The sequence below is a fragment of the Rhinoderma darwinii genome, chromosome 4 (assembly GCF_050947455.1).
Source record: "Rhinoderma darwinii isolate aRhiDar2 chromosome 4, aRhiDar2.hap1, whole genome shotgun sequence".
In the NCBI taxonomy this organism is placed as follows: Eukaryota; Metazoa; Chordata; class Amphibia; order Anura; family Rhinodermatidae; genus Rhinoderma; species Rhinoderma darwinii.
In genome coordinates this window covers 304,397,834-304,417,598 of record NC_134690.1, presented here as the reverse complement: position 1 = coordinate 304,417,598, position 19,765 = coordinate 304,397,834, and the positions used below count along the sequence as shown (strand labels likewise).

Below are 19,765 nucleotides of genomic sequence, written 5' to 3'. Positions count from 1 at the left end.
TGCTGTTTTTTAGTCACCACGCCTCTTAAAAATAAAAACTGATCACCTGCACACCATGCAAACAACAAGGAATTCCTCAAGGGGGTCTAGTTTCCAAAATGGGGTCACTTTTAAGGGGTTTCCCCTGTACTGGTACCTCAGAAGCTCTGCAAAAGCGACATGGCGCCCAGAAACCAATCCAGCAAAATCTACATGGCAAATAGCACTCCTGCCATTCTGAGCTCTGCCGTTTGTCCAACCACAGTTTATGACCACATATGGGGTATTGCCGTAATCAGGAGAAATTGCTTTACAAATGTTGGGGTGCTTTTTCTCCTTTATTCCTTGTCAAAATTAAAAATTTTTACCTTTTATTGGAAAAAATTGATTTCCAATTGCACAGCCTAATTTCCCAAAATGCAGCAAAAAAAAAACTTTGGGATCTAAATGCTCACTATACCCCATCGATAAGTTCCTTGAGTTTTGTAATTTGCCAAATAGGGTCACTTTTGGGGGGTTTCCACTGTTTTGACACCACAAGACCTCTTCATACCGGGCATGGTGCCTAATAAAAAGGAGGCCTCAAAATCCGCTAGGTGCTCCTTTGCTTCTGTGGCCGGTGTTTCAGTCCATTACCGCACTAGGGCCACATGTGAGATATTTCTAAAAACTGCAGAATCTGGGCAATAAATATTGAGTTGCGTTTCTCTGGTAAAACCACCTATTTTACAGAAAAAAATTGAATAAAAAGGATTTTCGCACAAAAAAAATTAAATTTGTACATTTCACCTCTACTTTGCTTTAACCGCTTCCCGACCGCCCACAGTAAATTCACGTCGGCACTTGCTGGGCTCTGTGCAGCGCCAGCGTGAATTCACGGTGGGTGTTAAAAGCGTGATCCGGATGTCTCAAGAGTAGGGCTGACACCCGGATCGCACTGTTATCCCCTGCCTCTGGTCCCGGAGACATGATCGGGACTTAATTGGTTCAGGTCCCGGTCATGTGATCGCAGGGAAAGTTTGTTGTAGCAACGAACTGCAAAGTTTGTTACTATAACAAACTGGAAAGTTTGTTGCTACAACAAACTTTCCCGGGGACCATTTGCGGGTGCTGCAGTCGGTTATAAGGCAAAACCAGAGGCCATACAACAGCCCCCGGGTCTGCCATGCACGGCAGCCTATGAGAACCAGCCGGAGGCCGGTCCTCATAAGCTTCCGGTCAGTGTGACTCTCTAGGTAGTGTAATGTATTATAGCAGCCATCAGTGCTGCAGGTCTTCAAGTAAAACAAGCAAAAAGTAGAAAAAAAAAGTAATAAAAATGTTTTATAAAAGTGTAAAAGCAAGTTATAAGTTACAAAAACAAAAAATGCTTTTTTTCCTAGAATAAGTCTTTTATTATATGATGAAAATGTTTAAAAAAAAGTACACATATTTGGTATCACTGCGTTCATAACAACCCAAGCTATAAAACTATAATATTATTTTTCCCGCAAAAAAATAATTAAAAAACTATGTCAGAATCACAATTTTTTGGTCATCAACCCTCCCAAAATATAGAATAAAAAGTGATCAAAAAGTCGCTTGTACCCAAAAATAGTACCAATAGAACCTACAACCCGTCCTGCAAAAAACAAGCCCTTACACAGCTTTTTTGACTGAAAAATAAGCATATGCATATGGTGTCGCCGTAATCGTATCGACCAGTAGAATAAAGTAAAATGTAATTTATAGCCAACGGTGAATAAAGTAAAAAAAAAAGACAAAAACATTGTCAGAATTTGTTTTTTTGTCACTTTGCTTGGCAAAAAAATCTAATAAAAAGTGTTAAAAAAATCACATGTACCCTAAAATGGTACCAATGAAAACTACAGATTGTTCCGCAACAAATAAGCCCTCACATAGCTCCGGTGAAGAAAAAATAAAAAAAAGTTCTGGCTCGCAGAATATAGCGACAGAAATTGTGCAGTGTCCAAATTGGATAAGATCGGGCGCCATTTATCAGTGCGACACCGGCCACATATCTGCGAATTATTATTTATGTACCCCATTATTATACCCTCTTATTATGTCCTGATGTTCTCCGCACAGGTTACATATGCCCCCACATTATAAACTGAATTACCAGCAAAACCCCAAACAGAACAGTTACCAAGCAAAATCTGCGTGCCAAATGGCGTTCCTCCCTTCTGAGCCCCACAGCGTGCCCAAACGCCAGCTTACGTCCACATATATGATATTTTATATCCGGGAGAACCCACTCAAGATTGTATGAGGTATTTGTCTTCAGTGCCACAAACTGGGCACAAAACATATTGTGCATTAAAATGGCATATCAGTGGAAAATTTTAATTTTCACTTTGCACCATCCGCTGCGCATGATCGCCTTCGCCTATCACGACTTAATAGCATGTCGTGGAGCGGGCTCATGCACTGCACCCACTCCATATTCTGCAGGCGTCAGCTGTGTATTACAGCTGACACCCGGGACTAACGGACAGGAACAGCGATCGCGCTGTTACAGGAGCCTGTAAAAATGATATTCTACTGCAATACATTATTATTGCAGTGTTTTGTACCAGCGACCGAATTATCGCTCGTTCCAGTCTCCTAAAGGGACTTTTGGGAGGTTTCCACTGTTTTAGTACCTCAGGGGCTTTGCAAATGCTACATGACACCCGAAAACCATTCCAGCTAAATTTGATCTCCAAAATCCAAATATTGTTCCTTCCCTGCCGTGGGTCCAAACAGCAGTTTATTACCACATATGGCGTATTTCTGTAATCAGGACAAATTGCTTTACAAATTTTGGGGTAATTTTTCTCATTTATTCATTGTAAAAATTTAACATTTCTATGTTTTTTTTTAAAAAAACAAGTAGATTTTCATTTTCACAGCCTAATTCCACTAAACTCAGCCCAAAAAATTGTGGGGTCAAAATGCTAACTATACCCCTAGAAAAATTCCTTTAGGGGTGTAGTCTTCAAAATGGGGTCACTTTTGGGGGGTTTCCACTGTTTTGCAAACACGACATGGCACTGAGAACCAATCCAGCAAAATCTGCGCTTCAAAATACAAATGGAGCTCCTTCCATTCTGAGCTCTGCCGTGGGTCCAAACAGCAGTTTAGTACCACATATGGGGTATTGCCGTAATCGGGAGAAGTAGCTTTACAAGTTTTGGGGTTCTTTTTATTCTTTATTCCTTGCAAATATATATATTTTTTTATATTTTTTCAGAAAAAAAAGTAGATTTTCACTTTCACAGACAAACTCCAATAAATATAGCAAAAGACCTGTGGGGTCAGGATGCTAACTGTACCCCTAGATAAATTCTTTGAGGTGCGTAGTTTCCAAAACAGTGTCACGTTTGGGGGATTTCCACTGTTTTGGCACTACAAGACCTCTTCAAACCTGACATGGTGGCTAAAATATATTCTAAAATATATTCTAAAAAAGGAGGCCCCAAAATCCACTAGGTTCTCCTTTGCTTCTGAGGCCAGTGTTTCAGTCCATTATCACACTAGAGCCACATGTGGGATATTTCTAAAAACTGCAGAATCTCGGCAATAAATATTGAGTTGCATTTCTCTGGTAAAACCTTCTGTGTTACAGATAAAAATATATTACAAATGAATTTCAGAAACAAAAATTAAGTTTGTCAATTTCCCCTCTACTTTGCTTTAATTCCTGTGAAGCGCCTAAAGGGTTAAGAACCTTTCTGAATGCGGTTTTAAATACTTTGAGGGTTGCAGTTTTTAATATGGGGTGATTTATGGGGTTGATGTAGTACATAAGGCCCTCAAAGCCGCTTCAGAACTGAATTGGTCCCTGTAAAAATAGCCTTTTGACATTTTCTTGAAAATGTGAGAAATTGCTGCTAAAGTTCTAAGTCTTGTAACGTCCTAGTAAAAAATCCAATAATGTTCAAAAACTATGCAAATATAAAGTAGACATATGGAATATGTGAAATAGTAACTATTTTGTGTGGTAATACTATCTGTTTTACAAGCAGATACATTTAAAATGAGAAAAACCATAATTTTTGCAAATTTTCTCAATTTTGGTGTTTTTCACAAATAAGTAATGAATTTAGTGACCAAATTTTTCCACTAACATAAAGTACAATATGTCACGAGAAAACAATCTCAGAATCGCTTGGATAGGCAAAAGCATTCCAGAGTTATTACCACATAAATTGACACATGTCAGATTTGAAAAAATGGGGCTGGTCCTGAAGGCCAAAATGAGCACGGTCCTGAAAGGGTTAAATTCTTTTGAAACATCTAAAAAGTTAATAAACTTTCTAAATGCTGTTTTGAATACTTTGAGGGGTCTAGTTTCTAAAATGGGCTGTTTGGTGTGGGATTCTAATATATAGGCACCACAAAGTCACTTCAGAACTGAACTGGTGACCTAAAAAAAAGTTGCTTTTGAAATTGTATTCAAAATACGAGAAATTGCTGCTTATGTTCCAAGCCTGTAACGTCCTAGAAAAAAAAGAATGTTCAAAAACATGATTCCAACATATAGTAGACATATGGGAAAAGTGAACTAGTACTATTTTGGGTGGTAAAAACCCTCTGTCTTACAAGCAGATGCATTTAATTTCAGGAAAATTAAATTTTTTGAAAAAAATCTCTACATTTTGCTATTTTTCACAAATAAACACTGAATATATCGACTCAATTTTACCACTATCATAAAGCCCAATGTCTCATGAGAAAACAATCTCAGAATCGCTTGGATAGGTTTAACCCGTTAGTGACCGCCAATACGCCTTTTAACGGCGGTCACTAACGGGCCTTATTCTGATGCATATGCCTTTTTACGGCACTGCATCAGGATAAAGTAAACAGAGCAGGGAGTGTCAAATCTCCCTGCTCTGCTCTGCCGGGTGAGATCGATATTAGTATCGATCTCACCTGTTTAACCCTTCAGATGCGGTGCGCAATAGCGTGCACCGCATCTGAGTGGTTTTGGAGAGAGGGAGGGAGCTCCCTCTCTCTCCCTCCGACACCCGGCGATACGATCGCCGAGTGTCTGTGTCTCTAATGGCAGCCGGGGGTCTAATAAAGGCCCCCAGGTCTGCCTGGAGCGAATGCCTGCTAGATCATGCCGCAGCGCAGTGAACGCCGTAAAAAATGTAATAAAAAAACTATGGAAAAATTGCTGTTTTCTGTGAATCCTGACTTAAAAAAAATGTGATAAAAAGTGATCAAAAAGTCGCATCTACTCAAAAATGGTACCAATAAAAACTACAAGTCTTCCCGCAAAAAAAAAGCCCTCATACGACCGCATCGGCGAAAAAATAAAAACGTTACGGCACAAAAACAAATAATTTTGAAAAAAAAGCGTTTTTACTGTGTAAAAGTAGTAAAACATACAAAAACTATACAAATTTGGTATCGTTGCAATCGTAACAACCCGCTGAATAAAGTTATTGTGTTATTTATATCACACGGTAAACGCCGTTGATTTAAGACGCGAAAAAGAGTGGCGAAATTTCAGGTTTTTTTCTATTCCCCCCCAAAAAAAAGTTATTAAAAGTTAATCAATAAATAATATGTCCCCCAAAATGGTGCTATTAAAAAGTACAACTTGTCCCGCAAAAAACAAGACCTTATACGGCTATGTCGACGCAAAAATAAAAAGGTTATAGCTCTTAGAATGCGACGATGGAAAAACGTAAAAAATGGCTTGGTCATTAAGGTCTAAAATAGGCTGGTCATTAAGGGGTTAAGCATTCCGAAGTTATTACCACATAAAGTGAAATATGTCAGATTTGAAAAATTGGTTCTGGTCCTTAAGACCCACACTAGTCTGCGTCCTTAAGGGGTTAATTGCTGAAATCTGCGACGATGAACCACTGATCGGCAAGAGTGGAGTGTCAGCTGACGGGGACAGTGTTCATCAGGAACGACTCGGTGACTTCCTGTCGCCTGATCCTGATAGGCTTCCGTACATTGCAGACACTTGAGGCCATTGTTTGGCCACAATTTGCCATGCAAACCATGAGCAACCACCCCGCGATACATCGTGGGGTCTGCGGATGTGCTAGAAACCCCTAAAATGCGTTTATCGCAATCTATCGTCACATTTAATGGGTTAGTTGGCAAAGGACCGCTGGCCGGCAAGAGTGGAGTGTCAGCTGTCCCCGACAGTGTGCACTGGGAACCGCGCAGTAACTGCGTCATGGTACGTGAAGTAACCCCCTGCCACGACGCACAGTTGTGTCCTAGGGGTTATCTGCCCAGTTACAAGTTGTTATGAATTCAGTACCTCCATGTGCCTTAAATTAATAGTAATTAATTTAACCCAATGTTGTCCATTATTACTGTGAGAAACATGATGGGGTTAATTACTATTAATGTGCGGCAGATGAAAGTTCAAAATTCATCACACCACGTGCCTCACATCAGAAAATGTAAGAACTTTTTTATTTATTATTATTTTTGTTAGCAAAGTAGGGTTTTGGTATCGAGAATTGCAATACTACACGAAGTATCGGTATCGAAGTCCAAATTCTAGTATCGCGACAACCTCACCCATGTGAACTACTTTGGGACGTTCCATGGTCGGTGTCCCCCACTGTTCCGTTATTGTTCTATTACCTTGTGTCATGCTTCCCCTACACTTTCTGTACAGACTGACTAGCTCAGTGCCTGTAGGAGGGCTATATACTGTCAACATCTTTTTATTCTTAGTGTCACGCCTCCTAGTGGCAACAGCATATACCCATGGTCTGTGTCCTCAATGGACTGGACGAGAAAAGGATTTTATGGTGAGTAGTGGGTGACCAGGTCCTCTGGACAGTGCTAGGAATTGTCCCCTATTTTATTGCAATAATGTTTTCTGTTGTCATTGTTATCCTCAAAGGAGTATACAGCAGAGAGGAAGTGTCAGTACTTACCATATAATTCTTTGTAATGTATACAGATCTACAGCATTTAATTGTAACTGCCCTTGCAGGAGTTTGTTTATTTATTTATTTATTTTCATTTTCAGCTTCAGCATTTGGTTCAGTCTTTGCATGTCCAGCAACAGAAACCGCAGCCTTCACTTCTACAAGCTTTAGATGCTGGCTTAGTGGTTCAATTGCAAGCTCTTACAGCACAGCTTACAGCGGCAGCTGCTGCCTCAAACACCCTCAACCCGTTGGAACAAAGCGTATCTCTCACTAAGGTATGATGAACGCATTTTTTATTGATCGCACAGTATATGTACAACTCAAAATCAAATTGGCAATCTTATATTGTATATGGAGGTATGCCTTGCCTAAATGGATAATTTTACTTGCACTTTGCCAATTTAAGTTTTGCTGACCTGTGAAGCTGTTTTGAATGTGAATCTTCATAAAATGAAAGACCTAAATGAACCCAAGACTGGATGAATCTCAAACATTATTCTGTAGAGAGAGAGGGCATCATTGACGTGACCATATCTCTATATATAAATATATCAGTAACATATAAGAGAGGGACAAGGGCCGAAGTACATTGGAGTAATACTACTTAAATTTCAATGTAGTGATTGAGAAGTCGTAGCTTTCCTTTATTATTTTCCTCTAAAAAAAAGAAGAAAAAAAAAGCCAAAACTACATTGTAAAAATGATACCTCACGCTCGGGACCCACCATCTATGAGCAACCCTCTTCTCCCACTCTTCACACACTGATAGCAACACCGCAGAAGAAATGCCTCCCGATCTGACCCCCTTAGACTTTTATCTTTGGGGTCATCTGAAGGCAATTGTCTATGCTGTGAAGATACGAGATGTGCAGCAACTGAAACTACGGATACTGGAAGCCTGTGGTAGCATTTCTTCTGCGGTGTTGCTATCAGTGTGTGAAGAGTGGGAGAAGAGGGTTGCATTGACAATCCAACACAATGGGCAGCACTTTGAACACATTTTATAAGTGGTCAGAAACTTGTAAATAACTCATGAAAGAATAAAGTAACGTTAAAACCAAGCACACCATTGTTTTTCTTGTGAAATTCTCGATAAGTTTGATGTGTCACATGACCCTCTTCCCATTGAAAAAACTAAAGTTGGATACAAAATGGCCGACTTTAAAATGGCCGCCATGGTCAACACCCAGCTTGAAAAGTTTCCCCCCTCCCATATACTAATGTGCCACAAACAGCAAGTTAATATCACCAACCATTCCCATTTTATTTAGGTGTATCCATATAAATGGCCCACCCTGTATATTACAGTACATTAGCCTGTGTACTGATAGTACACAGGCAGTTGTTAGGACATACCTAAGTATGCCCTAACAACAGGAAATATGGTAGGACAACTATTAATGTGAGGCACATGGAGGTTAAATTCATCACACCTCGTGCCCCACAATAAGTGATAGAAAGCAGTTTTTATTTTATTTTTTTACAGCGTACACATCATAAATGATGCAAAAAAATAGTTGTGCAGGTTATTACGGCCGCGCCAATACTCAATGTGTGTATTTTATGTATTGAGACTTATTTTAATGTTTGTTGTAAAAAAAGGTGTATGTGTATTTTTTTATTTATTTAAAATTACTTTGTTTTTACTTTATTTTTTTAAACTTTAATGTACTGGAATATATCTATATTATAGTACATTAGCCTGTGTACTGAAAGTACACAGGCAGTTGTTAGGACATACCTAAGTATGCCCTAACAGGAAATATGGTAGGACAGCCCTGGGGTCCTTCAATGGACCCTGGGCTGTCTGCCCATATATGGTATGTCCCTCAATCGCGTCACAGGGCATCCCCCCTTCTCATTTTCCCCTGAATGCTGCAGTCCGCTGTGATCGCAGCATTCACGGGGATAACGACGGAGATGAGAGGTTTCTCTGATCTCCGCCAGCGGGGCTGCGGCTGTGTAATAGTCATTGCCCCGCTCCTGACAGGAAGTGCATGCGCGGTCAGCATGATGAGATGCGGCTGGCGCTGCACTAATGAGCGGCGGTTCAGGCACTGAAGACAGAACATAGGGGTGTTTTTGTAGTGCGCCCGCCATGTTCTGTTTTCAGTGCCGCCGCTCATTAGTGCAGCGCTGGCCGCATCGTATTATCATCCTGACCCCGCGCACTTGTTATCAAGACTCAGGAGCGGGGCCATGAATTTATCACACAGCCGGAGCCTCGTTCTCATACATTCATGTGTTACAATACTGAGCTGTGCGGCCGCACAGCTAAGTATCGAAATACATGAAATAACGGTATCGAACCGTTTGGGGATGCAGAGTATCGAAACCGTATCGAAGTTTCGATGCATCGTGCATCCCTAGTCCTGACCGTGAATAAAGATCACTACCAGCCAGGACGTGATGTCTATTCAGAATCCTGACACTTGCGTAACGTTTGTGTGAGATTACAGCACAGCAAGCGTAATCTCGCGAGATTACGCTGTAAACTGTCATTTAAAATCAGATTACGCTTCCTGTGCTGTAATCTCACACAAACGTTACCGAAGTGTCAGGATTCTGAATAGACATCACGTCCTGGCTGGTAGTGATGTCTATTCACTGTCAGGACACTTCCGTAACGTTAAGGCCCTGTTCACACGGAGTTTTTTGCAGGAGGAAAATTCCTCCTGTAAAAACTGACCCTGGAGGTTTTCATGTTTGATGTGGTTTTTGACGTGGTTTTTGAGGCGGTTTTCCAGGCGGTTTTTCAGGCTGTTTTTGCCGAGGTTTTCACACGCATGAGGCTGGGTTCACACAACCATGTTACGTCCATAATGTACGGAACGTATTTCGGCCGGAAGACCCGGACCGAAGACAGTGCAGGGAGCCGGGCTCCTAGCATCATAGTGATGTACGACGCTAGGAGTCCCTGCCTCTGCGTGGAACTACTGTCCCGTACTGTAATCATAATTACAGTACGGGACAGTTGTCCTGCAGCGAGGCAGGGACTCCTAGCGTCGTACATCACTATGATGCTAGGAGCCCGGCTCCCTGCACTGTCTTCGGTCCGGGTCTTCCGGCTGAAATACGTTCCGTACATTACGGACGTAACATGGTCGTGTGAACCCAGCCTGACATCCTTCTGTCAACGGATCTGTCACCATTGAAATGAATGGTGATGCAAACGGAACTTACTTCACACTTGCCTTTCCGTTGAGGGGTTCCCCTGACTGAAAGCACCGACGGAACCCCTCAGCGGAAACCACGCTGATGTGAACAGGCCCACATAAAAAAAAAAAAGTATACTTACTTCTTGAATCAATTTCCCAACATCAATGTCCATTCGGTGGTACACCTCTGCTGTCGTCATTTCTGTTCCTGAAATGTTAAAAAAAAAAAAAAAAAAGAGATGACATACATGAACAACTGCATAACAAAATTAAAAAATTAAAAATAAAAAAATTGAAAAAAAAAATCGAAAAAAAAAATGCACAGCTCCATACATGTATAGCATGTATGGAACATAGGAGCAATTGCACTTACTTGTATTCGATTTGGATGCAGGACTTCGGTTTTCTGTATCCCTGAGTTCTGTCCACGATGTTTTTCAGGCTCCACGAGCAGACAGGAAATGACAGCCCCTTGCTGGGCTGGACTAGCAGCAGGAGACGACTCCTGCAAGAAACTCCTCCAAAACACTCGGCAATATACTCGTCAGAAAACACCTCACTAGTTCGAGGTGTTTTTTGACGTGTCCCCATTGCTTTCAATGCGGTTTTGGACGCGGAAACCGCATCAAGAAGGGTCATGTCCCTTCTTTTTGCCGCGAGGCGTTTTTTTTACTCGCGGTAATAAAACGCCTCCGTCTCCCATTGAAATCAATGGGAGTCATTTTGGGTCGTTTTTGGCGCGTTTTCCGACGCGTTTTCCGCGTCAAAAAACGTGTCAAAAAACTCTGTGTGAACAGGGCCTAATATGTGAGTAAGTGACTGCACATGTGCTGTGTAAATGAATGGAGAGAAGTGTATGACGCTGATTGATCAGTTGAAGAAAGGAAGATGATCACAGCATCGGAGAGAATATTTGATGTAATATGATGGGTGCAAGCCTTGACAGGAACCTGATCCAAGGTTCCACAAATGGAAACAACAATTTTCAAGGAACAAGGCAGCACATCCAAAAATAGGAATTTTATTCACCCACAAATGCGACGTTTCAGTCCAGCACGCTTAAAGAGGCTCTGTCACCAGATTTTGCAACCCCTATCTGCTATTGCAGCAGATAGGCGCTGCAATGTAGATTACAGGAACGTTTTTATTTTTAAAAAACGAGCATTTTTGGCCAAGTTATGACCATTTTCGTATTTATGCAAATGAGGCTTGCAAAAGTACAACTGGGCGTGTTGAAAAGTAAAAGTACAACTGGGCGTGTATTATGTGCGTACATCGGGGCGTGTTTACTACTTTTACTAGCTGGGCGTTGTGTATAGAAGTGTCATCCACTTCTCTTCCCAACGCCCAGCTTCTGGCAGTGCAGATCTGTGACGTCACTCACAGGTCCTGCATCGTGTCGGCACCAGAGGCTACAGATGATTCTGCAGCAGCATCGGCGTTTGCAGGTAAGTCGATGTAGCTACTTACCTGCAGAATCAACTGTAGCCTCTGGTGCCGACACGATGCAGGACCTGTGAGTGACGTCACAGCGTGATCTCTGGAGAACACCGCTGTGTCTGCACTGCCAGAAGCTGGGCGTTGTGAAGAGAAGTGGATGATACTTCTATACACAACGCCCAGCTAGTAAAAGTAGTAAACACGCCCCGATGTACGCACATAATACACGCCCACTTGTACTTTTACTTTTCAACACGCCCAGTTGTACTTTTGAAAACCTAATTTGCATAAATACGAAAATGGTCATAACTTGGCCAAAAATGCTCGTTTTTAAAAAATAAAAACGTTACTGTAATCTACATTGCAGCGCCTATTAGCTGCAATAGCAGATAGGGGTTGCAAAATCTGGTGACAGAGCCTCTTTAAGAAAGGTCCTGCTGGACTTAAACATCGCATTTGTGGGTAAATAAAATTCCTATTTTTGGATGTGCTGCCGTGTTCCTTGAAAACTGATTGGTCAGCGTCATACACTTCTCTCCTCAACGCCCAGTTGTCCATTACGAAAGTCGTTAGCATAAAGCTAATATAGGTCTTAACTCCGTCAAATATGATCGTTTTTCTAAATAAAAAAACAGTCCTGTAATCTACATTACAGCGCCGATCACATTATGTAGAAGATAGGGCACTTATAATGTGATGACAGAGCCTCTTTAACTAAAATGGGATTGACTTCATGAAGCAACACCCTTAACCCCCATCCCTCCTCAGCCATTTTTCGGATTTTCACTTTTGTTTTTTCCTCCCCACCTTCCAAAAGCTATAATTTTTTTCGTCGATATAGCCATAAGAGGGCTTGTTTTTTTGCTGGACAAGTTGTAATTTTTCATGGCACCATTTATTGTACCGGATAATGTACTGGGAAGCTGAAAAAAAATTATTATTTGTGGGGTGAAATGGACAAAAAACAGCGACTATGCCATTCTTTGGGGTTTTGTTTTTACGGCGTCCATCAGGCGGTAAAAACGACATATTCCCCTTATTCTACAGGTTGATACGAATACGGTGATACCAAATTTATATTTTTTGTTTTAGCTTTTACCACTTTTAAAAAAATACAACTATTTGCTAAATTAAAAAAAAATGTTGCGTAGCCATATTCTGAGAGCCATAACTTTTTTATTTTTCCATCAATTTATAGATTAGAGGACTTAAGTTTTGCAGGGTGAGCTGTAATTTTCACCGATACCATTTTGGCGTATATGCGACTTTTTGATCACTTTTTAGTTAATTTTTTTTTTAGCGCTAAGGTGACGTTTTCTATATATAAATATATATATATATATATATTTTCTGGCATTCACTGACCAGGTTAAACAACGCTATATTGTGATAGTTCTAACTTTTACGGACGCGGCGATACCATTTATGTTAACTTTTATTTATTTTTTACATTGATTTAGGGAAAAAATGTGAAAAGGTTTTTTTTTAATTTAACTTTTAATACTTTTTTTATTAGTCCCCCTAGGAGACTTGAAGCAGCGATCATTGGATCGCTTGCATGATATACTGCAATACTAGTGCAAAGATGGCAGACCTGGGGGCCTTGATTTAGGCCCCCAAAGCTCATGCCACGGGGGGGGGGGGCGCGATGGCTTGTTTGAGCGGGCGCCCCCTGATTCTAACACTTAAAATGCCACGGTCGTGATTGACCTCGGGATTTAAGGTGTTAAACGGGCAGAATCAAAGTGATCTTATATTCCGCCCGTTGCAGTGAGGTGTCGGCTGTATTACACAGCCGTCACCCTCTGTGTATGGAGCGCGCTTAGCCTGTGAGTGCGCTCCATACTTTCCCTTAACCCTTATCATGTACAGTTACGTGATAATGCGTTAAGGGATTAAAATTTACAGATTAATTATTGAGTCATTTATTTTGTCGTCTACTGTATCAGCATTACATGTTGTTAGTAGCATTAAAAAAGTTGTGGTTTTAACTGACTTCTGCCGCAACATTACCGCAAAAGTGTTCACTTAAAGGGGTATTCCTAACTTAGACATTTATAGTCTGTTCACAGGATATGCCTTAAAGAGGCTCTGTCACCAGATTTTGCAACCCCTATCTGCTATTGCAGCAGATAGGCGCTGCAATGTAGATTACAGTAACGTTTTTATTTTTAAAAAAACGAGCATTTTTGGCCAAGTTATGACCATTTTTGTATTTATGCAAATGAGGCTTGCAAATGTCCAAGTGGGCGTGTTTACAGTAAAAGTCTAACTGGGCGTGTATTATGTGCGTACATCGGGGCGTTTTTACTACTTTTACTAGCTGGGCGTTCTGACGAGAAGCATCATCCACTTCTCTTCAGAACGCCCAGCTTCTGGCAGTGCAGACACAGTGTGTTCTCGAGAGATCACGCTGTGTCGTCACTCACAGGTCCTGCATCGTGTCGGACGAGCGAGGACACATGGGCACCAGAGGCTACAGTTGATTCTGCAGCAGCATCGGCGTTTGCAGGTAAGTCTATGTAGCTACTTACCTGCAAACGCTGATGCTGCTGCAGAATCAACTGTAGCCTCTGGTGCCGATGTGGCCGACACGATGCAGGACCTGGGGCAGGAAGTGAGTGACGTCACAGCGTGATCTCCCGAGAACACGCTGTGTGTCTGCACTGCCAGAAGCTGGGCGTTCTGAAGAGAAGTGGATGATTCTTCTCGTCAGAACGCCCAGCTAGTAAAAGTAGTAAAAACGCCCCGATGTACGCACATAATACACGCCCAGTTGGACTTTTACTGTGAACACGCCCACTTGGACTTTTGCAAGCCTCATTTGCATAAATACAAAAATGGTCATAACTTGGCCAAAAATGCTCGTTTTTTAAAAATAAAAACGTTACTGTAATCTACATTGCAGCGCCTATCTGCTGCAATAGCAGATAGGGGTTGCAAAATCTGGTGACAGAGCCTCTTTAAATGTCTGGCAGGTCCCATTCACTTGAATGGGACTAGAACTTCAATCCCAGGCACAGCCATTACAGATGTGTACGGCGATGTGCCTGGTAAACATTGAAGAGGCCATTGTGTTCTTCGCAGCAGCCCCTTTTTGTCAGCTGATTGGCTGAGGTACCTGGATTTGGACCCCCACCGATCTGATATTGATGACCTATGTGTGAGAGGGTACTGAAGAGGTGACCCTGCGTACATTTGAAGACTTGATTATGAAGGATCGTTGTCTAAGGGGAAAGATGGCATTTTTATTGGGGTAGGGAACCTTTTTGTGGCCAACTTTGTGCTTGGTTTCTGTTTGAGACACTTTCCAGTCTACCTCTGGAGCACTGGAATGTGCACCGCTCATTCTAGCAATGATGCCGGCCGAGCCTCTTAAGTTTAGTCCCCAATTGTTCAGCACACATTTAGTCCCCAGTTTGCGCTCCTGAAAGATTCACGAGTGCAAGAGACAGATCCTGCTCCTACTCAGATTTTTCCAAAGGCTCACTGGTTAGGACCAGTGCTGGGAGAGGCTTTTTCCCAACAGGATCAGTCTTGTTCAGTTCCTCTGGCTTTGATTCAGAATCAAAACAGGATTCACAGTTAACAGCTGCCATGCCGCATCAATATGTGCTGCCAGGGACACCTTACATAAGAATAACTCCACCACCCCTTCTTGAGAAGAAGCGCCCCTACACTGTCAATGGTGCCAGAGGCTATATTTCCCAAACCATAAAGATTTTAACAAATGTCTATCCAAGGAATGGAAACACCTTGACAGCTGCTTGGCGGCTTCATAACATATGAATACACTGTTTTATTTCCATGATGATTTACTTTCTAAATGGACTTTCTCTCTTTCAGAGGATCCACTTATCTTGTGGTTGTTTGAAAACATTAGCCTCCCACCGTCAGATACAACATCACAGTGAATCTCATGACAAAAAGTTGGATTGCCAGGCCAAATCTGCCTTCATGGCAGCAGGTTCAGTCCTGTGCCCAGTATTTGCCTTTTCATGGTTCCTTCCTAACTTTTCCTCTCAGAGGTTATTCTCCTCCCAGAGGTCAGACAAAAGGTCTAACTGTCCCATAGACTCTAGACGCTCATCGTACTAGCCCAAGCCTGCGTGGCAGCAGAGTTACAAGACTATCCGAGCCAGAATGGCTCTCCTTCGCTGGAATACTCCCTCTTCCAAACGTTTCTGCAGGCATATGCTGGGCAAGATAGTTTCAACCTCAGAGGCCATTCCCTATGCGTAATTCCACATAAGACCTCTCCAGAGGGTGGGACAAGTCTCAGGGCACATTGGACAGGTTGATTGTTCTACGATCTCGGGTTAGTCAGGAGTTACTCAGGTGGGAGACCACACCAGCCATACTTCAGGGCCAGTCCTTCCTTTCCCTCCAATGACTGGTCATCTTAGCGGATGCCAGCCTGTCCAGGTAGGGAGCGTTTTTTTGGTCTCCGCACAGTTCAGTGCACTTGGTTACAAATCAACACTTCAGAAATGAGGGCCATCTTCCTGGTCCTCTCCCATTGGACTTCAATTCTTCAGGGTCGCCTTGTCAGAGTCCAGACTGACAACTCTACGGCGGTCGCCTATCTATACCATCAAGGCGACAGCTTTGTCTGTGGCCCATGTACCGATAGTGGACAATTGTTCTACACACAGTCGGGAATGGTCTCTTCACCCTGAAATTTTCCTTAAGATTTGCCAGAGGCGGGGGGCGCCAGGCGTGGATTGCTTTGCGTTTTATCTCAAACACAAGGTACCAGCCTTTGTGGCCAGGACGCAGGATCCAGAGGCCATCGAGATCGATGCCCTGGTCACTCCTTAGGAGGACTTCTCTCTTGTATATAATTTTTTTCCCTCCCCTTCCACTACTACCCAGAGTCCTGAAGATGATCAAAATGGTGGGCGTTCCAGTGATCCTGGTGGCGCTGGACTGGCCTTGCAGGGCCTGGTACACCGACTTGGTCAAACTACTCGCGGACGCACTTTGGTCCCTTCCGCTACAACCCAACCTCCTTTCCCAAGGTCCGCTCAGATGTGTTTATTGGGGTGGCTATTGAAACCACGGTTTTGGGAACCTGGAGTCTCTAAGACCCTATGCACACAGCCGTCATTTTGATCTGCAATTACGTGCTGTGACTGTCCACAGCTGGCCGAGCCTGTAATCACTGGCCGTGATTACGAGTACGGCCGTCTGCAGGGGGCCTTAACCAGTAATCCAAACAATATTGAAGGCCAGGAAATCTCAATTTGTACACCATACGTGGAAGGCTTGTTTCCAGTGGTGTGAACAACGCACTTCTCATCCCATGGTATGTTCTACACCTAGGATCCTGTACTTCCCGCAATCCGTTTTTGAACAGGGACTTGGCTTATCCTCCCTTAAGGGTCAGGTTTCTGCTAGGTCTATCCTTTTTAAGTGAAGTCTGGCTTTTCGCTGTCAGATAAATAATTATCTGCAAAGAGGGTGGCTCATGCTGTTCCTCCCATTAAACCTCCTACTGAGCCTTAGGATCTTAGCTTGGTCTTGGTGGATTTTCAGGTATCTCCTTTAGAATCCTTGTTGCTGTGTTTACTTTAACTCCTCTGTTTTCCAAATATCCTTTTTCTAATTATCCGTAAGCATAAAAAGGCATTCCATCCTGTCCCGTCTTTTCTCCCAAAAGAGGTCTCCTCCTTCCATATCAAAGAAGAGAGTCTCATAGACTTTTATCCTTCCTGTTCTCATCTGAGCAATGTGGTAACAGCAGTCCGTATCATCTGTCTGCGACTGAATCGTTTTGGCGTCCCAACTCTTTTTGTTCTTCTTGAAGGCCTGCGCAAGTGATCGGTGGCGTACAAGGCCACTATTGCTCGTTGGATCTGGTCTGGGATTTTGGAAGTCTTATCGGTCCAAGCGTAATGTTCCTCCCCTTCCGGTCACTGCTCATCACACAAGAGTTGTTGGTGCCTCCTGGGCGGTATGACACCAAGCTTCAGTAGCTCAGGTTTGCAAGGCTGCTTCCTGGGCTTTGGTGCACACCTCCACAAATTTCTTCTAGATCCACTCTTTGTCCCCTCTGATGCCATTCTGGGTCGCTTTCTAAGGCTAAGTTCACATCTGCGTTGGAGTCTCTGTTTGGAGCCTCTCTCGCAGATTCCAACGAAAATCCGACAAAATAGCGCAGCATGCAGAGCTATTTTGTCTGGAAACAGGACATAAACCCGACAGAACCCATAAAAATTCAATGGGTACCTTCATGCGCCATTAGTGTCTGTCATGCCAAAGACGTAAAGTCCTATTTAGTTAGCCTGCAGATATATTGGATAGGACTAATCTGTGGGCTATACCATTCCACGTGGCGAGACAGAGGCCTACTACTCTGTTATAATAAAAAAATAAGGTATGTGAGCAGAATTTCTTTTACATGTATAAGGGAAAACTGTCTGATTTTCTATTCCAGATTTTGTGTTCACATGTTAAAGTTTTTTCTTTACAGATAGCTTTGCATTGTTTAGAAAGGTTTACTATTGATTACATAGTTAGTACTGTTTAACCCTTTCATGACTAAGGTTCATTGATAGCCCTGTGTCCAGGTAAAATGTTTCATTTCTAATATGCACTTCTTTAAGCGATAATATCTTTGCAACCGCTTTGAATATCACAACTATTTTTACTTTGTTTTTTTTTACAAGACTTATGAGGCTTTCATTTTCTAGATTAGTTTTATTAATTCCATGTTTTTAATTTATTATGAAGACAAATCACAAAAAAATGTGAAAAAGCCCTTTTTTTTTTCAAATTTTTTTAAATATTTATTTATCTATATTATATGTATATTTTATGTTGCTTGATAAAGATCCCACCGAGACGGATTGAAATGTTGCTACTGGGGTGAATTAAAACACACCACTTTATTCACACCACTGGAGTGCTGCCTCTATTTTTTTTCTATTGGAATCTTTTTGACTCATAGCCTGAGTCTGGGAGGACTGAGTTGCACCCGACTATATGCACACACTGTTGCAGCTCTGTAACAATTAGTCTCCTGGATCGCTGTGAGGGGAGAGTGAAGAAGGCTAAGAGTTCAGAGCTGCTTGAAAAGTTTGTTTAGCAAACAAACTCTTCTATGATCACCATGATTAGATAGTCATGGTGATCATCAACTCCTTATCTGCCCAGATAACGAGCTTACTCGCTCAGTTAGCTCAGTTATCGACCGAGGGAGAAGGAGGGGAAGGTACCGGCACATGGGGAAGAGAGCCAGGGGACAGAATAGTACAGCACTGCTTCAGTGAGCATAATAGTATTTTTGCTTTATATTTGCAGAAATTCATGGACCGATTTGATTTTGGGGAGGACAATTTACAAAATGAAGACTCAAAAAAGGATGCTTCTCAAATGTAAGGCCTACTGTTTTTCTTTGTTTCTTGTTTTATTTTTTTACGCATTTTTAACGTTATAGAGGTGCAAATGTGTGCTTAGAAAAGAAAATCCGAAATATTTATTGGTACTCTGAAGTTTTGAATTAAAACCTGTCTGACAACATCTAGGCTGGGGCTACATGGTTACATTTGGTCTTACACAGTGAAATCTCAGGAGTACCGCAGCCACCAAGTCCAACCTCGTCAGAATTTTATGAAAGATGTGACAACCTGGAATTCCCGTATGCAAAAATTTGGGTTGCAGTAACCCCACAATTTTACCATGATGTTTTGGCATCTACCACTTCCATAGGAGTTACAATTTGTCTACATGCTGTGGACTCTTTCCATCATGCATTTCAGAGCAAATCCGCAACAATATCCTCAACAAAATCTGCATGTGTTCAATGTAGATTTTGACATGGTTTTCACCCTATGCACGGTAAAGGGCAAAAATGTGATGAAAATCTGCCACAAAATTTACATGAAATCCGCAGAATACCCTCCGTTTTGCACAGATTTTTTTCTGGTACACGTGGATTTTGTTTTGAAAACTCATGCGTATTGCTGTTGATTTTTTGTGTGCAATGCAAATTCACCGCAGATCTGCAGTGATTGTACAACATTAGGCCGGATTCAAACGAGCGTGTGCGTTTTGCGCATGCAAAAAACGCGGCGTTTTGCGTGCACAAAAGGCACTTGGCAGCTCCGTGTGTCTTCACCATATGATGCGCGACTGCGTGCTTTTCGCGCAGCCACCATCATTCTGACACTCCGTTTGGATGTTTGTAAACACGTGGTGCTTTTCTGTTTTCAGTCATCCTTTTCACTGCTGTTGCACGAATCACGCGCGTCCCACGGAAGTGCTTCCGTGTGGTGCGCG

The 19,765-nt window shown here is 42.2% G+C and overlaps 1 protein-coding gene across 5 annotated transcripts in view; it reads left to right on the top strand.

Annotated features, from left to right (window-relative positions):
* SCAF8 (SR-related CTD associated factor 8) overlaps nt 1–19,765 on the top strand; it is a 272,897-nt gene that overhangs the window by 78,150 nt on the left and 174,982 nt on the right. For all 5 annotated transcript variants that reach the window (XR_012883211.1, XR_012883212.1, XM_075862688.1 and 2 more), the window contains 2 exons: nt 6,983–7,159; nt 18,788–18,861. Coding sequence is in view for 3 of the 5 variants with exons in the window: in XM_075862688.1 (XP_075718803.1) it covers nt 6,983–7,159; nt 18,788–18,861 (251 nt within the window). In the remaining 2 variants the exon portion in view is untranslated. The remainder of the gene's footprint in view (nt 1–6,982; nt 7,160–18,787; nt 18,862–19,765) is intronic.